Source organism: Antedon mediterranea, chromosome 7, assembly GCF_964355755.1.
Source record: "Antedon mediterranea chromosome 7, ecAntMedi1.1, whole genome shotgun sequence".
NCBI classification, from domain to species: Eukaryota; Metazoa; Echinodermata; class Crinoidea; order Comatulida; family Antedonidae; genus Antedon; species Antedon mediterranea.
Window position 1 is genome coordinate 8,474,183 of NC_092676.1, and position 17,935 is coordinate 8,492,117.

A 17,935-nucleotide genomic window follows, 5' to 3' on the forward strand; every position below is an offset into this window, starting at 1 on the left:
GTACATTAGAATTCATATTTGCTGAATGCTATTTTAACCTATGTTTCTTGGAACTAGGTTCTGTAAAATAATCAATGACTAATGTTAAACATTAGAATAGAATTTAGAAACATACTGGAATGCTCAGTTGACTTTAGATTTCAAAATACACTAACATTCATTTTCTTATTTGCATAATAATAGCAACAAAGCAACATAGCAATTATGTGTACTGTTTTCGAATGGGATGAAAACAATCTAATTTTTAGTTCTGTCACCAGATAGGCTTACAGAATTTTTTTTTTTTTTATATTACAAATAACAAGGCCATGCATATCTGCAGTCGCGTGCTCAAGTTTGAGATACTGTGTATGTTTTTGTATTGACATTCTGCTATTGTGTGCAGTATAAGTCCGTCATACTTTTGTGCCTGCCAATTTAATTTGGTTAAATGTCTATTACACCTTTCACATTGCTTAGCAAATCTTTAGAATTTACACACCATGGGTAATTTGAATGGTTTGTAACTTGTTGTATGTAACTTGTTGAATAATACGCTATGCGCTGTAAAAGCAGTCCATGTCTCACACCTGATCCATGCGCTGTAAAAGCAGTCCATGTCTCACACCTGATCCATGCGCTGTGAAAGCGGTCCATGTCTCACACCTGATCCATGTTTAAGAAGTGTGAACTTGTTCTCATTGATTTACCTTGATCTTGGACATCTAAAGCAATGCTTGTGTGTCCCTCTGGTATATTCTATGTTCTATCATATGGGAAAAACTTTAGTGGGGGTTGTTTCCAAAATGTGTTCTAATTGGTTTTTATTTAATTCATTTTTTATTTTCTATAGGATCCTTACAAGTCTGTGGCATCAAATCTACACACTGCAAAGAAGATTCTAAGACAACAGCAACAGCAGCAACAACAACTGCAGCAGCAAGCATCGGCAAACGAGGTAAAGAAGGCAGACCCTGAATCACAGGTAAAGACTATACACTGTCCATTCTGTCATTTTTATTTTTCGTTTTTCTTCTGTTTCATCCACTTTTCAATCGATCATGAGGCCAAAACAAATGTAAGACTTAATATCCGATTTCCCCCAATTTGTATAGTAGATGCTCTCATTTTCTACAAATTGGACAACTTTATGTTAGCTATTGAATTGTTTGAATATCTTGTCTTTGTTGTTTTTTAGAAGGTTGACTTCATGGCTGCCCTCGATTTGATAACTCCTGGAATGGCAGAAAAACTCCAAAGAAAACGTTCCGAAAGGAAGAGACGCACCACTGCGAACCCACAGTTTAGCAACTATGCCAAATATGAACAAGTGGCCAATTTGGTATGGCTTCATTTTATATTCTTCTGGTTATCAACTTTACTAATCTTGGTTTGGAAAAAAAATACTGTGAATAGGTTTAATAGAAAGCCTATTTTGTGCCCTCTATAAAAAGACTATTACATCGCAATGATTGGGAATATTATATCATGGCTAAACCAATTAGATGCTGTGAATTAAAACTGTGGTCTGGTATATAATTTTTTATTATTTAAAGATGTATTGTTCTCCAAAAACATGAAAAATGAAGATTATTTAAATCAGAGTTTGCATAGGTTATTTTGTAGTTTTAATTAATCAATTCAATCAATCACTTCCAAAAAAAAAACATGTTTTCACTTATAAAAAGACACAAAAAAAAACATTGCCTGGCAGTCAATTTGATTATTTTTTGCTTTAAATTATAATTCATGATTTATTTTTCATCTATCTTTTGGTCAAAGTGAATATAATGTGACCTTAAAATGGCATATTCAACAAAAAATGTTAGCAAATTATTTTTTCAGGGGAACAATATATTTTCACAGGTTGATGCTAAATATGCAGTTTTTTATATTTAGTTTATGATATTATCCAGAACTTTTCAACTTCAAACACACTAAATGTTGCATTGTATATTGATTGAAATCTATCCACATTTGTTGTTTCTCTTTAATAAAGTAGTCAACCTTTATTTTGTTGATTATTTAAAATACACACCACATTTATTTTTAGATATTTAATTACAGTATTCACATTTTTGTTTTGTATCAATTTTGCATTTTTTAAACTTTTGTAATTCCATATATATATTTTGGTAAATCAACAATTTCAGCCTTCGGGCTGCATGTTTTTACTATATAATTATAAACCTAAATAAATAAATAAATTTTGTTTATTCATAAATAGCGCCGCAAATCTGAAGGATCGGTAGAGAATGGCATGCCTGCAGACAAGAGACGACGTGGTAAGTGTTGTGTTGACAATAACAAGCAAGGCATATCTGTTTACGTATGCCTTGCTATTTTTATTTACACTAATGAAGATTTAGTTGCTTTTTGTTTTGTTTGTTTCATTAGTGTGAATGCAACATATCTGAGTGTTTATAAATATACAGAACATAATTCAATTTTTGTTTGAAAGTTTAAAATGAATATAAAAATAGTCAAAGACACTAGTTAAAGCTTGATCAGAGTGGCTTAACGGCTGTGAGTACTCGCTGGCTAAACCCAGCTTATGGGGGCCCCTGAGTAGTACCAAGAGGAAAAAACAGGCATTAAAATATGTCGAAAAAGCTAAAAACACTCAAGGCCTCCAGTGTTGGAGAGCCACTTGGGGTTTCTAAACCAGGAGCCTCGGGCATCTGCGTTACGCCACTACTTGATCATTTTAATGCACTACAGGCTGTTTCATGAGGAGCACCTCAATCTCAGGTGCTTGGCTCTGAATGAATATATAATAAATTTATTAGGCCTGAACAAATTATTGAGGATCGTTCAGTGGTTAACTGGGTAACATAGCATCTGGCTATACCTCTAAACCAAAAATTTGAGTGGGGTAGGCTTGGCTTTGAGGCGAAATGAAGATTCTCAGCAATAGGAACCTACCATAAAACACTCAGAAATGTTTGTTCTCATTTACTTACTCTTTAATAGTTATCCCAAATATCAATTATGCTTAAGGTGTGTATGTCTAAAGCTCTGTCTACACTATAAAACTAGTTTGACAAAAAAAGTGTGATGTGCCCAAATATAGCAATGACAATATCATCATGTCCATATATGGGCACATCACATTTTTTGTCACATAAAGTTTTATAGTGTAGATAGAGCTGTATGTAATTTTGCCTACTGTTGCCAAGGACCTGGTTCTGATTCTAGTTTACATGAAATACTAAGATTGTTGTAATTGACATTTGTCCTAATATTTTAATAGTAGGCCTACTTTTTTTATTTGCTATTTCAAACCTTATACCATTTATTGACATGTTTTTAAACTATTGTAGATTTAGTATTTGTAAGGAGTTTTAAACTAACTAACACAAACAATAATGTTTCTATTTTTATCAAACAGTTATTATTATTTTTTTTTCAATTTGTATTTTTAAAATGAAATGAAACAACTTTTAATATTTTCCATTTCTAACACTGTTTTTAAGGTGTATTTGTATGTTATTTATATGTATTACAGTCAACTCTCTCAATAACAGACTTTTCTTGAGGTCCAAAAGGTCCCAAATTCATTTTAACCATTTCAAACGCATTCCAAATTGCAGAGACTTTCCAGAAAACCAGACATGTTAAACCAGCCCAAAGGAGTTTGGTATTGAGAGAGTTGTATATTTATTATTTGTATAACTATTTAGCTTGTTTAGTTGTTTGGTTACAAACTGTTTAGTTTGTTTATAAAAGAGGTTGTTTATTGTTTGTTTAGAGATATTTATTTATTGTTTTAAGAGGTTGTTTTAATTTTTTTACAGAGGTAGTTTTAGTTTGTTTACAGAGGTTGTTTATTGTTTGTTTACAGAGTTTTTTTTAGTTTGTTTTTACAGAGGTCGTTTAGTTTGTTTACACAGGTTGTTTAGTTTGTTTACACAGGTTGTTTTTTAAAATAATAAGCACAACTACTTTCTTGTCAAGATTTAGTGTTTATTTCTGGTAGTTGATTTAGACTCTGCGGTTGTTTGCATCAAGATTTTTCCAGTTGGACTTTATTAACCAGTGTTCAAGGGTTCCTTAACAACAATCTTTACTGCTTAATCATGGATTAATATGGCCTTGATTTTATCTTTGGCAGGGATGTGTTGGAAAATGGCTAGGCCTAGATATATTCTTCCTAAACCTTGCTCCATTAGCCTGTTACCCAAGGAAACTTCACTAGTGTCACAAGTCATTGTCAATGAAGAATTTGTAGGCATAGGCCCAACACAGTCATCTTTACTTGATTATTTTAACGGTGAATTTGATTCTAGTTACAAAATCGCTCAAGGGTTTCTACAGGAAGCAAAGTCAGAGTGCACAAGAGCGTCAATCGTACCACGAGTAAAACGTAAGAGAAAGGTAGCAATGACTGCACCTATTTCTAAGAACAGGAAACCGGATGTTCCGAAAGTTCGTAAAAGAAAGCCGATTATGATTGGACCTCCTTTGAAAACTGAGATTCTACCATATTCTCAAGATGGAAAACAAAAGAAATGTTTGGTTGATTCTTCGTCCAAAATGTATGCTTTGCAGAGTCATACAGAAGGTAGGCAACTGCGTTTGATAGCCCCAAAAGACAAACACCACTGTCCAAATATGGACATCCCTCCTTGTATATCTGAAGAACCACAGAGTCCTCAGGATGGAAAGAAGATGCGTAGCTCATGGACCATCCAAGAGAAAGTCACAGCAGTGGAGAGCTTTCGAAACGATGACGACATAGGAGCCATTCTTAAGAGGTATAACTGCAGCCGGACCAGCTTGATTCGTTGGAATCGAGCGTACGACACGCTTTTACAACATAACAACTTAAATGCAGCGGCAAGACGGATGCCGAAGCCTGATGACCACGGTATGCATGTCTACCAACAGCTTACTAACCTATACAATAATGAAGAAGAAATACACAATGTCCTCATAAAAACTGTAGCTGTTGAAGAAGCTAGCAAATTAAACCTTAAAAACTTTCGCCCTACTCAAGCCTGGATAAGGCAGTGGAAAAAGAAATATAGATTTTAATTTTACTTATTAAGAAAACCAGATTGATCAAGTGTGGACATGCCTTTATTTTTTTTTTTATAATATAGAAGTCCTTTGTTTTGTACATTGTTTTATGAAAAAAAAACACATTTTAATTAAACTGCATATCAAATAGTTATAATACTGCAGGTGTGAAGTACTGTAAATGGCCATGTAAATTAGAACGTGTCTGCACATTTTCAAATTGTTAAGACCACTGTAAAAAAAAGTATTTAAAGCTGCAAATACATTAAAGTGGACAAAATTGCACAATTATGGTATCATCGTGCACCTTAAGAGGTCTTAATCCAATTGTATACATTCAAAATTGACTTACTATAGCATATGTGATTAAAGTGATTACATCACTTGTTCCTTACACCACTTTGTATATAATTAAATTATTGATAAATTATATAATATTATGTGATACGTATTTAAATTAATATAAAAATGAAATGTTTATTTACAGTAAACATAGTATGTGTGTTTTCTCTAGTTGAGTTTAAGATTATTAAAAGGTGTTTATAAACATTTTGTGTTAAAATTTTACTTTTTAAAATGTGAACCCTTTCCACACAAGTGAAGTAATACAGGTAAAGAAATGATTAAAAATACTTATTAATTATTTGATTATTTACTCTCTCAATTAATCATGATCGCTTAATGATTTATTTTGTTATTTGGAGTATAATAAGAAATATAATGCTACACTAGTAAAAAAAAAAGTATAAGATAATTTATCAATATATATATATAAGTAAAAAAAATAGATATACTGTAGTACAAGTCATTCCAGCTATATTGGTATTTATGTAATATATTTATTATACCTACTATTTTTTTTTCTTTTGTAGGGCGACCACCAAAGAACCCCGACAGCAGACCTTCTACTCCTGACAATAGTACTAGACGAGATGTAAGTAAAAATCATTGAATTCAGTTGCATTTAAAACGTTAGGGGTGAGAGGAAACAAAACAATATGTTAAATAATAAAATATAATTATTTTCCTTTGTTTAAAATTATTATTTTTTGTGCGTCTCCTAATAGTAGACTAAGAAAACAAATATGACACATCTAAACAAAAGTTATAGCACCCTCGTTAGTATAAAATAAAAACTTTTCAACAATCAAACTTTAATTTTCCACAATAGAAACGAACACAACAATTGTGCACAGATGGAACATATATTTACTCTTTTTTGTTTGTAAAATTTGTTTTCAAGTACTAACTATTTTGTTTAAAGTAGATGTTGCTAATTCCTCTTAATATATATGTATATATTTTAAATTCCTAGCTTTTTTTAACCTACTTACCCATTTGAGTGCATGAAAGCTGAATGTACAATATGTATAAGATAATAAATAATATTGAATTACAAGTCAAGTTATAGAATAGAGAAAACCATAATAAAAGGAGACAAGAATTAAAACAGTATTTTATGTATAAATGGTGGGTTGAATATAAGATGAAAGGTGCCTAAACAAATACAGTATTCGGGTTCTTTACATTTGTAAACCATTGACTGCTTTTACATCATGCACGGATTTGGTCCAGCGTGAACGTTGCGTGTGCTTTCACATCGAGCACGAAATTCATTACCTGTTCTAGTGAGGTCATTCATGCTCACTGTTCATCGGTCACTAGGATTTCTAGAAACAAATGGCTTCTTGATCCATCACTCCGAAATCAGAGACAGAATCGGGAACAAATTCAAATCGTATGATTTTGGTGTGAACGATCCTATGCTTTAACACTGAACCCATTTTCCACAATATTTTTTTAGGGCACCCGACCGAATCTGGGCGCGATGTGAGAGCAGCTTAAAGCTAGAAATTCCAACTCCCCACATGTGCACAATGAATTAACATGACCTAACCTAGGTCTACAGTTGTTGCAACTGAATAACTCAGAACTACAGTACTGTAGGCTTACTCTATCATGAATTTCTCCCATAATCTGAGCATCCAAGAGTGCTATTTGTCGGTTAAAGTCAGGGGAGGGGTTTAAACGGTGACGCAATAACGGCTAAATGACCATGTGCATTGTTTTGTCCAAGCAGGGCCATGATGACTTGTGTGCAGTATGTAAACACACTGGAGAGCTCCTCCTCTGTGATTGCTGTAGCCTCGTCTACCATCTCAGTTGTCTTCAGCCTCCACTTGCTATAATACCATCTGGATTCTGGATGTGTCCAAAATGCAAGGTATATATACACAGGTCTTGGTGTGTGTATGTTGTCTTTAGGGCTTTTGCACTTTAATTTGTTATGCAATGTATTTATTGTTCATTTGCTTGAGTATTGGCTATGATTCTTTATTTGCTTGAAATTGTTGTTTAATTTTGGTTTTGCAGACTTTCCTTCCTTGCTATTATGTTCTTACCCAGTAGCTTACATCATTATTTGTTTCCTAAATAAGAGATATAACATTCAAGCTGTGGAAACTAAACAATGTCTTAGGGCTTGTTTCTAATTCAAATGAATAACTGGATTTAATACCGTAATTTAAAAAAATCATTTAGAAAACATGTTCCCTTTGTAAATTATCTTTCTTATAGTCACAGCAATTTTCTGCTACAAAACATTCTCAAAAAAAAAAATTACAATAACAATTAGGCCAAGTAGAAAGTATAGTTATCAGATTTTAAAATGCCTTTGTAATTTTGTTGATTTGCTTTTTTTGCATGTTTCCAAATTTCTGTACAACCTCTGCCCTTTTTGAATTTTCATTTCAGTGAAATAATTATTGTCTGCTGCGAAATATTCCCTGAAAGCAATCTTCTATAACAATTAAGATATTTTATCTTCAGTTCAAAGAAGAAAAAATGGAATATTAAATTCTTAAAAAATAAACGTCAAGGCATTGTAATAATAATTTCGCAAGATTTTGAATGTCATCAGATGTTTACGACGATACAGCACACAAACTAAAAATAAGTAGTACAAACGCAATTAAAAGAGTTTTTTCAAACTGATCGCGGCAGCCACAGTATTTCCGTCGGGAATTAGACCATAGTTTTTTCAAACTTTATCTTTACAGAACAATAGCTTTGAAAAAAACAATAACATTCTTCAACAATTTCTCAGAAGTGATTATTTTAAATAGTGTTTTATTTGTACTCACATTTACACATACTGTACATACAGTGAAGTAGCCACAAGAAATAAAGTGGTCCAGTTTTCACAAGAAAAGGGAACAAACTCTGTTCAAGTCACTGGGTTGTCAAAGACCTCAGTTAAAAAGTTGTCATGTGAAACCTTACCTATACTGATGGCCCTGACATATATACATATAAATATAAATAAATTCAGATCACCTAGGTAGAGTGCTCGTTAAAAAAAAAAATAAATAAAATAAAATAAAATGATACGTAAACACTACAAGCTTTTCGTATGGCAAACAAAGCTAGTCACACTCTTCAGGTGAATTTAGTCTTCTGTTGTTTTCTGAATATTGATCAGCTTTTCTCACCATACAAATAGCTCGTAGTGAATAAATATGAAGTTGTATCTCATATAGAATTAAATAGATCAACATACGAGTAGCTCGTAGTGAATAAATATGAAGTCGTATCTCGTATAGAATTAAATAGATCAACATAAATTACTTTTCTTTATTTCGATTCATCTTTTTACACTAATTTGTTTTCAGCTTTTTATTGATTTAGCATTATTTTTTTTAAAAATCAACATTCCTCTAAACATCACACACTTTTCTTCATTAATTTGTCTGGAATGTTAGAGCATGCTGGAATACATCCTTAAGGACACTTCTATTTAGTGGACACCTTCAAATTAAATGAATGACGGGCAATATTATACTGTATTTTAACACCTAACACCTATTCAGGGGACACTCCTTTTAATGATGCAAAGAGTGTCTAACTTAATATAGTTTCTCTATAATAAAAAATGTCAATTCTATCGACATCTTCAAACAGTTGCTGAAAACCCATCTCTTTTGCATAGCATACGAAATTGATATTTTCTACCTATTTCGAGCCTTGTGGTCATAGCGCTTTAGAGAAAATTTATTTTAGTTAAACGCTAAACAAAAGATAATTATTATTATTATTCTACTGTATAGTGATTGGCATTACTACTGTACTTATTTTATTCTTACTGCAGATGTCTGTAATTTGTATTCAAGGACCATTTCATATTTAAATGTTTTGATTTGTTCAATTATTTATGCCTTGGTTTAGAGCATGCTGGAATACATTGGTTGGCTTTCCTAATTTATATTCATATCCCTTGTTTTCCTTCATGTTTTAACTTCAGATTGTTATTACTGTTATAAATTGTATATTCATGGGATGTTGCATATCGTATGTTTCCAACAGCATGCTTCCTTCAGCAAACATTGCTTTTTGTATCAATAAAAATGTAACAAATGAGCATGGACCTAAATAAGAACAATACTTGTACCTGAGTACACCTGATGCTAGCAGCCTGCTGGCGATATTTCTTTTGGTACATAATTTGGGGACCCCTCATGAAACGTCACAAAATAAACATGAATATTCATTAATCATATCCATACGGTGTGACGTAAGAATTGAGGTAACTACAATTCACCAATGCAAACGCTTCTGTTGAGGCGTCTGTGTAGTCGAATGGATTAGACTATGGACTTTACATGTCGATGTACGGGGTTCGAATCCCATGAGCAACTTCTTTTTACTTTATAGTAAGGTTAGGTTTAGTTATATTTAGGAAGTAGTTTGGCTATCTTTCACATAGGGAGTCCCCAACTTATGTACGAAAAATAAAATCGCAGCCTGCTGAACTTTTAATAATAATTTTTGTTTTATTAATTTTGGATAAACTCTGAATGTTTTAAAATGTTTCAGAAAAAGTCTAGTTTGGCTTCTTTTTGTTTCTTTGTTTCCTGTTGCTGGCGTAGGTCGTTTATTGTAAAACTGTTTCACTGTAAGTTAAATATCAGGTTGCCTAAATGACGTTTGCCTTTAAAAAAAATTATTTTTGTTACTCTTTCATTTTCATATATGTAGGCAAAACATACAAATAGCCCAGTACAACCTTGGAACGGTCAACTCAAAGTTTCACAGAATCAACAGAAAGCGTCTAAAGAAGACGAGAAAAAGCGATTAATACGAAGATCGTCCGAACTAAAGAAAGAGAGAATTCTGTTGGAAACTAAAGCTAAGCAACTTAATGATGCAATCACTGTAAGTACAACATACTACTACTCCCTCTATTGTCAAGAGGTGTCTCATTTCAAACAATACGTGCTATACTATACATTAGCATAAAATAAATAATTTTTAAATCGTTACCAGACTATTCCCGAACCAGTTTATGTTTAGTATTTACTGTTTAAATTAAATATCTATATTATGAGAGAACACATGCATACATTAGGTATCAAAATTGAAAGTACAAATGGAAAACAAAATTGTACTGGGAAAGTTTTGAGGCAAAGGTTTAAAACTACCGTAAAACCAGAAGCCCAGTTCAAAAAAGTTCAAAAAGAAGCCCAAGTCGAACTGGGCTTCTTTTCAAGATATCATTTGCTTCTTTTCAAGATAGCATGGGCTTTTTTCAAGGTTTTACGGTACATTTATACTAGTCCCGAGATGGGGAATGGGGGTTGAGGTGACAAAATACCAGAATTGTAGTGGGAAGATTTTACATTCTGACGTGGGTATCTTTGCTAGTTTAGAAATAAAAAAAAACGGATTTAATCATTAGAATTTGAACCATCAATAATGAAATAGTAGAATATTTAAGACATTTTATTATGAAACAAAGAATATTTATAATATGATGTTAATGTTTCTTTTCTTTTTATTTTCACAACAGCATCAACTTGAAGCCAAACGAGAGCTAAATGATTCATTCAAGAAAACGGAATCAACTATTGAACAACTCAAAAGTTTTCTTTCACTTGTCAACTCAAGTCCATCTACGACAGACTCTAACCAGCCACCACCTTCACCTGCAACAACTGCTGCTCCACTTACGCCCCCTATCGGAGCGCCGTCGTCATGATGTTAACACCCGCTCTGCCTCCCGTTGACCCACTAATCTATTTACTCCCTATGATGATAATATTATACTGTTCACAGCTTCGATTTGTAACAACAACATTTAATTTTTAAACTCATGACATATAACATGAGATGGTTTCAACATTTTGTGTTTACATCTCTGTATAGGTCAAAGGTCATGCTTTATTCTGCTCTAAATGGTAATTCTAATGAAAACAGCAATAAGAAAAATGAAAACTTCACTATCGAAACAAGCAATATATTAACAAAGCAGGTTTAATCATATTTAAATGAGAAAAAAAAAGTTGTCCGTAATGATGAGTAATGGTGTTAAAAACTACAGCATTTATGAATAATACCATGTCATATACTACTGACTATGGAATATAATATATTCAGTTTGTAAACAACTAAACTAGCATTATCCTTATAGTATAGTGTTCAGTTGGATTGTAATTTATTAATTGCCGTTTTGAACTGACCTGAATTGGCAATAGTTTTCTGATAATCTGAAATCTAGTTTTCTACGTAGAATCAGGTGATCGTCTGTCCTTCAAAAAAGATTGACTTTTCCAAAAAATTGTTAATATTTACTGGAAAATATCATAAATTTGGAATCTGTAAGTTCTTTCAAGTCTAACAATTGTTTAATTGGAAAAGCAAAAGTAATGGCAAATGTCTATTCTAGCTTTTGGTTGAATTGTGGGTGGGAGAAATGAATGGCTCATTCAATACCAGTTCTTGTGCTTTTTATTGTTGAAACAATTATTAATTCAACAAAATGTAATTTATTTGATACCATTTTTACCAAAGATAGTGTAAAATATTTTGAATGGTTTCAAATATCTACAAAGGTATATAACTATAAATTTATCCTGAATGAGATACAAAAACAATCTATAGATACAAAATAGAGTTATGTTATTATATAATTTGCTTCTTTTTGATTATTTTGAGTTTATTTATTTGTAATTGTTTGCTTAATAGTGAATATCATTATGCTATTTTGTTATGTATTTAAAATATTAATATGATTTTTCTTAAAACTTTTCATTTTTAAATAATTATAATTATTTAAAAATGTCTTTTAGTCAGTTGTTATTATTGATGTACTACGTAAAGGGGTATAGCTGCCCCTGGAGTATAATAATACCATGGGAAGCCTGGGTAGTTTGAATGTAACATGATTAATAGTGATCCTAAAGCTCTGTCTACACTATTAAACTTTATTTGACAAAAAGTGGGATGTGCCCATATATGGACATGACAATGTCATAGCACTACCGTATTTGGTAATGTCACTACCGTATTTGGTAATATCACTACCATATTTGGGCACATAATTGATAATGTAGACACAGCTTTACAGTAGTTGTAATGTATTCAAGGTTGATGGGCTTGATTGGGCTTGTATCTGGGTTATTATTACAAACGTTTCTATAGCTAATTCTGTTGGCAAAACCTATACATGTTACACCATTGCCTTGACTGTTATAAACATACTAATGATGGGGTTGTTGTACTACACCTACCTCTTAATATAACATATACTGTACTTAATTGGACAAAAGGCCTATATATTTAAACTCGTTTGATAGCTATCATTTGTCCCTATCCAGAGGGACTATGCATGCTGTCTAGCAGCTGATGAAACAGCCTTAAATTCATCTTTTTAGGCAGATAACATTACAAGAATAGTAAAACAGGTTTTGGGTGGAAGGGGTAGGTGGGAAGGGGTATTATCTGACATAAAGGTGTATCAGTATATTGTCCTTGTAACAGGTAAAAAGTTTATATCCATCATTTCTATAATTATATCTTGCCACACAAATAGTAGATAGATCTATGAAATATCTGTATCTGTAACGTACAAACACCATCTATGGTTATCGCGTACGGGTACACCTAAAGTTCTTTTTGTTTTATTTTTAGGCCTGCCTTTTAAATATAATATTTCAGGGTAATATTACATGTGCCTTTTCTGTTTACCTAAGGATTATTAATTTGATTGTCAAATATTATATGTTTTTTTCTTTCTGGTGATTGGTTTATTCCACAGTAGTCTTTATTTCCTTACTTTATTTTCACACCTATCATGATGTTATTGTTATATAATTTATTGGTTATTAATAATTGTATTTATTAAACAAATGCTGTAGTTATTGATGAAACTACTGATGTTAAGTAAGGGGTAAGGTGGGAAGGGGTATTGTCTGACATAAAGGTGTATCAGTATATTGTTGATGGGTTTATTCTCGCTTTCTCAGCTGTTGAGTCTAACAGTCATTCTGCACACTGTCAAAGACATATAGTGTTACACATAGAATGATTGTTAGACTCAATAGCTGCATAGTAGCATGGTGCATTTTGAAAACAAAATGTCGCCGTTAACTAGTGCCAGTAAAATCATAGATATTAAACAATGACGTCTCATTTTTATTATTCCATATTTATTATTGAAATAACTTAAGTCGTGTGTTTTCACAAAGTTTGTGAAAATGAATTAAGTTAATAGAGGTTTGTTTTTTTTAATTTAATTTAAATTATGGAAGGTGGATGGTTCATAGGTTTTATAGAATAATTATTAATTCAAATTAATACCACAAGACAATCAGATAAAAGATAAAATGAATGGAGTTGTTGTTATTTGTTTTCTATTCAAGTATAGCATTTTAAAGCACTGTAAAAGATATGATAAATTTATAGAGAAACGCATTACAAACCGTTTATTAGTCATTTCTGGGTGGGTGGTTTTTAGGTTTATATTTATTTTAGTTGGTATTCATTTTTGTACCCTAAAAGAGGATATATGATGAAAGATAGGGTGCACATTTTTATTTACCATCCCAAATGCAAACAACACCTAAACATCACTTTTTAAATGTATAGGAGGTTTTATTTGTATTGATTTCTCCTACTAACACTTTGTACATTATCTTCTTGAGCACACCAAAAATAATACTGTTATAGTACTTTGAAATGTTTGAATGTTAATATATATATATAGCTTTGTTATAACCATCTGTTTCTACACATTTAGTTTCTTTTCACTTTTGCATAATTTGTGATTTTGGTGCAATTTTTACATTTTTAAAAACAATTAAATGTGAGTTCAATGAAGATAGGTATGATACTGTTTTCAATTGAACACTGTAGACAAATTATCTGTATATATTTGTTGTGTGGATCATAGCTTTTTTATAGAACTTGTTTTTGGTTCTAATACTAGGTATATTAGAATATAAGGATTGTTTCTTTCATAGATTTAGACTGTAAATTTACAAATGAACAGATTGAAATTTAATCGGTTATTATGTATTGTACAATAAAGAAAGTACCCTAGCATACATTTAAAAGTATTTTTTTGTTGAGATTTTATAATATAAACATTTCACATGTGTATTTACAGTAATGAATTATGGACTTGACCATTGTCCTGCTGAGACAAATTGTTGATGACCAACCTGTCTTTGACCGCATGACAATGGCATTTTATTTATAATTGGTCAAAATCAGTTTGACCAGATAAAATGGCTATAGTATGCTTGTAGATACCATTATATTTTAATTTTCCTCTTATATTTTAATTACAGCGTCGGAAAAAAGATTTAGTTATCTTTCAGATGAAACATCTAGCTTGTGGTGGAGTTCAGGTGGAATTCTGTACATGTTTGGGGAAACTGATCATCTATGTGCATGATCACCATTAGAAAGATGGTAATTGACAAGCTAACTGATCATCTATGTGCATTATCACCATTAGAAAGATGGTAATTGACAAGCTAACTGATCATCTATGTGCATGATCACCATTAGAAAGATGGTAATTGACAAGCTAACTGATCATCTATGTGCATTATCACCATTAGAAAGATGGTAATTGACAAGCTAACTGATCATCTATGTGCATGATCACCATTAGAAAGATGGTAATTGACAAGCTAACTGATCATCTATGTGCATGATCACCATTAGAAAGATGGTAATTGACAAGCTAACTGATCATCTATGTGCATGATCACCATTAGAAAGATGGTAATTGACAAGCTAACTGATCATCTATGTGCATTATCACCATTAGAAAGATGGTAATTGACAAGCTAACTGATCATCTATGTGCATGATCACCATTAGAAAGATGGTAATTGACAAGCTAACTGATCATCTATGTGCATGATCACCATTAGAAAGATGGTAATTGACAAGCTAACTGATCATCTATGTGCATGATCACCATTAGAAAGATGGTAATTGACAAGCTAACTGATCATCTATGTGCATGATCACCATTAGAAAGATGGTAATTGACAAGCTAACTGATCATCTATGTGCATTATCACCATTAGAAAGATGGTAATTGACAAGCTAACTGATCATCTATGTGCATGATCACCATTAGAAAGATGGTAATTGACAAGCTAACTGATCATCTATGTGCATGATCACCATTAGAAAGATGGTAATTGACAAGCTAACTGATCATCTATGTGCATGATCACCATTAGAAAGATGGTAATTGACAAGCTAACTGATCATCTATGTGCATTATCACCATTAGAAAGATGGTAATTGACAAGCTAACTGATCATCTATGTGCATGATCACCATTAGAAAGATGGTAATTGACAAGCTAACTGATCATCTATGTGCATGATCACCATTAGAAAGATGGTAATTGACAAGCTAACTGATCATCTATGTGCATGATCACCATTAGAAAGATGGTAATTGACGACAAGCTTGTACATAGGTTTCATTGGTATGTGTAAACCCAACAGCTTTTATTAATTAATGATAAAAAATATTGCTTATATATCAAGATTTGCATTCAGTTAAAACAAATTTATTTTATTCAGTAGTGTTTCTGGCAATTATTTCTTTTAGTTAATTTGCATATTATTTGCATATAATTACATGTGTCCATTTCCTTTGTGTTACATTCCTTTGTGTTTGTGCATAGATATATTATAGTTCACTATAATATCTCTATGGTTTGTGCAAAAGAAGTCAGTTGAGCCATAGAGATATTATAGTATAATATCTCTATGGTTGAGCCTTGGCCATTACACAGGAAATACTTATTGTGTACCTGTTTTGTGTACTTGTACTCCAGACAAGACCATGTGTTCACAGTGCCCAGGGGCGGACGGAGGGGTGTTGCCCCAGTTGCCCGGGCAACACCCTTAATTTCATACTAAATGTTTTTTTCTACCATTAAATTAAAATTTAGATCCCATTTCATCTTATTATTAACCATTAACGTTATAGAAGTCCACGGTTGGAAGAGTCTATATGTAAATTGACAGACTGCAGCGTAAAATTAACCGCGCACAATTTAACGGCGGCGGTCAGCGTAATTTTTTTAATGTTTTATATACATGTTTCTGAACATGCTCAGAATGAATTTCTGACTGTTTGGATGCAAACACTTGGTTTCTATATGGCCCTAGACTCTAGGGCAACCCCTTATAATAGTCCTGCGACCGCCCCTGGTGCCTTAGTTATTAGCAAACAAAACATATTGTTTTTATGTGTTCACAGTGTTTTGGTAATAGAAGACAAGACCTATTAGTTTATATGTGTTCCAGTTGTTTAGGACTTCTAGAAAAGACCTATATGTTGTCAGTGTTTTGTACTGCCAGACCTATTTTTCATGCTTGTCAAGCTCAACCCTAAAGGTAAGATTACCTTTTCCCATTTAAACTACATTCAGTTGAGACTTATAAACAAATAGTAGTTTCAGTAAATTGAAATAACTATAATATATTTATATATTTATAATGCGTTTTATACACATCTCAATAGCTGCCACCAAACGGCACTAATTAGATCGTACTGCCTGCCGGTCAATTCAAACGTTACTGCAGTGTAGTTGACACCAGGTCAGTGTCTGTCAATGAAATAACCGTTATTTTACGTTGCAGCTGAAAGTTGCACAGCAATAACTGGTTAATTGGCATTCTAACACTGAAAAAAGAAAAAGAAAAAAATGTTTAAAAAAATAGATTGAAAAGAAAAAAAATTTATTTTAAAAAATCGATTTAACCGGTTATTGAAAATTTGTCCTGTTTTTGCTCCCAAGAAATTGGTGTTAATGTAATATTCACACCAGTTATTTTTTTGCAGCAGAAACAGGACCCATGTCAATCCACAACTTTTAATGAACAATTTTCCCTGGAATTTGTCTTCAGACTGCTGGCTTCAGGCCTAAATGTGATGATTACCAGTAGTATAGGACATACCCATCTTAGTCCAGTGTAGACATTCCATGCAGCTTGTCATGTATCCTTTATTCAATCATTTACATTGATAGACTACTAATTGTGTTTTACAATTGGAAAACATTTTTTTCATATTGTTTATAATGGTAGATTAAAAACAACCTTAGTTCTACTTTATTGCAATACCAGACAAACATATTAGTTTCATTTCTATTAATAGATTTTAATGTCTTCTACCAAAAATGTTGGTGTCGGATATTGAAGAGATTCTTAGAAGGGCAAATATTATGCCATTTATTGTCTCAAATTAATCAAGTTATCGCAGTTAGATTCTTAAATAGGTTAATTTATCTTGATCCACATTGGATACATGGACACTATTCAAAGTAGGTTCTTCCCTGAACTTGTGTTTTAATCAGCTATGTTATGCTCAGTAATCATTGACAAACCAACCAATACATAGCCCCAAGCTGGTATGTGTTGTGCTGATGAGAACATGATGTCATTAAGTTTAATATACAAATTCAGCGCAACATTTCAGGCAGCCTTATTAATTTAGAATGCAATGATGTATGTAATAATGTTAATATTATTATGTTGTTTTATTTCGTCACTTTCTAGTAACGATAACAGGGAGCTCATGTCTGGAAAGTCTGGTGGGAACAATTTTGGTATACAGA

General features: G+C 32.2%; 1 protein-coding gene and 1 long non-coding RNA gene across 4 annotated transcripts in view; both read left to right on the plus strand.

The window, feature by feature from the left end:
• Nucleotides 1–14,373, plus strand: part of LOC140054503 (PHD finger protein 21B-like) — a 31,788-nt gene extending 17,415 nt beyond the window's left edge. The window contains exons 7-13 of one of the 3 annotated variants that reach the window (XM_072099517.1): nt 833–964; nt 1,178–1,321; nt 2,207–2,264; nt 5,874–5,935; nt 7,082–7,225; nt 10,036–10,212; nt 10,847–14,373. In XM_072099517.1, coding sequence (XP_071955618.1) covers nt 833–964; nt 1,178–1,321; nt 2,207–2,264; nt 5,874–5,935; nt 7,082–7,225; nt 10,036–10,212; nt 10,847–11,035 — 906 coding nt within the window. In that variant the 3' untranslated portion in view covers nt 11,036–14,373. Of the gene's footprint in view, nt 1–832; nt 965–1,177; nt 1,322–2,206; nt 2,265–4,093; nt 5,395–5,873; nt 5,936–7,081; nt 7,226–10,035; nt 10,213–10,846 lie in introns of those variants that run through there. The other 2 variants (XM_072099518.1, XM_072099516.1) reach the window with 2 other exon arrangements.
• A 1,408-nt stretch (nt 14,374–15,781) lies between these two features.
• Nucleotides 15,782–17,279, plus strand: LOC140054279 (uncharacterized). The gene is made up of 3 exons (XR_011846507.1): nt 15,782–15,793; nt 16,576–16,712; nt 17,226–17,279. It is a non-coding gene; the product is annotated as an uncharacterized lncRNA (long non-coding RNA).
• Nucleotides 17,280–17,935: the final 656 nt, after the last annotated feature.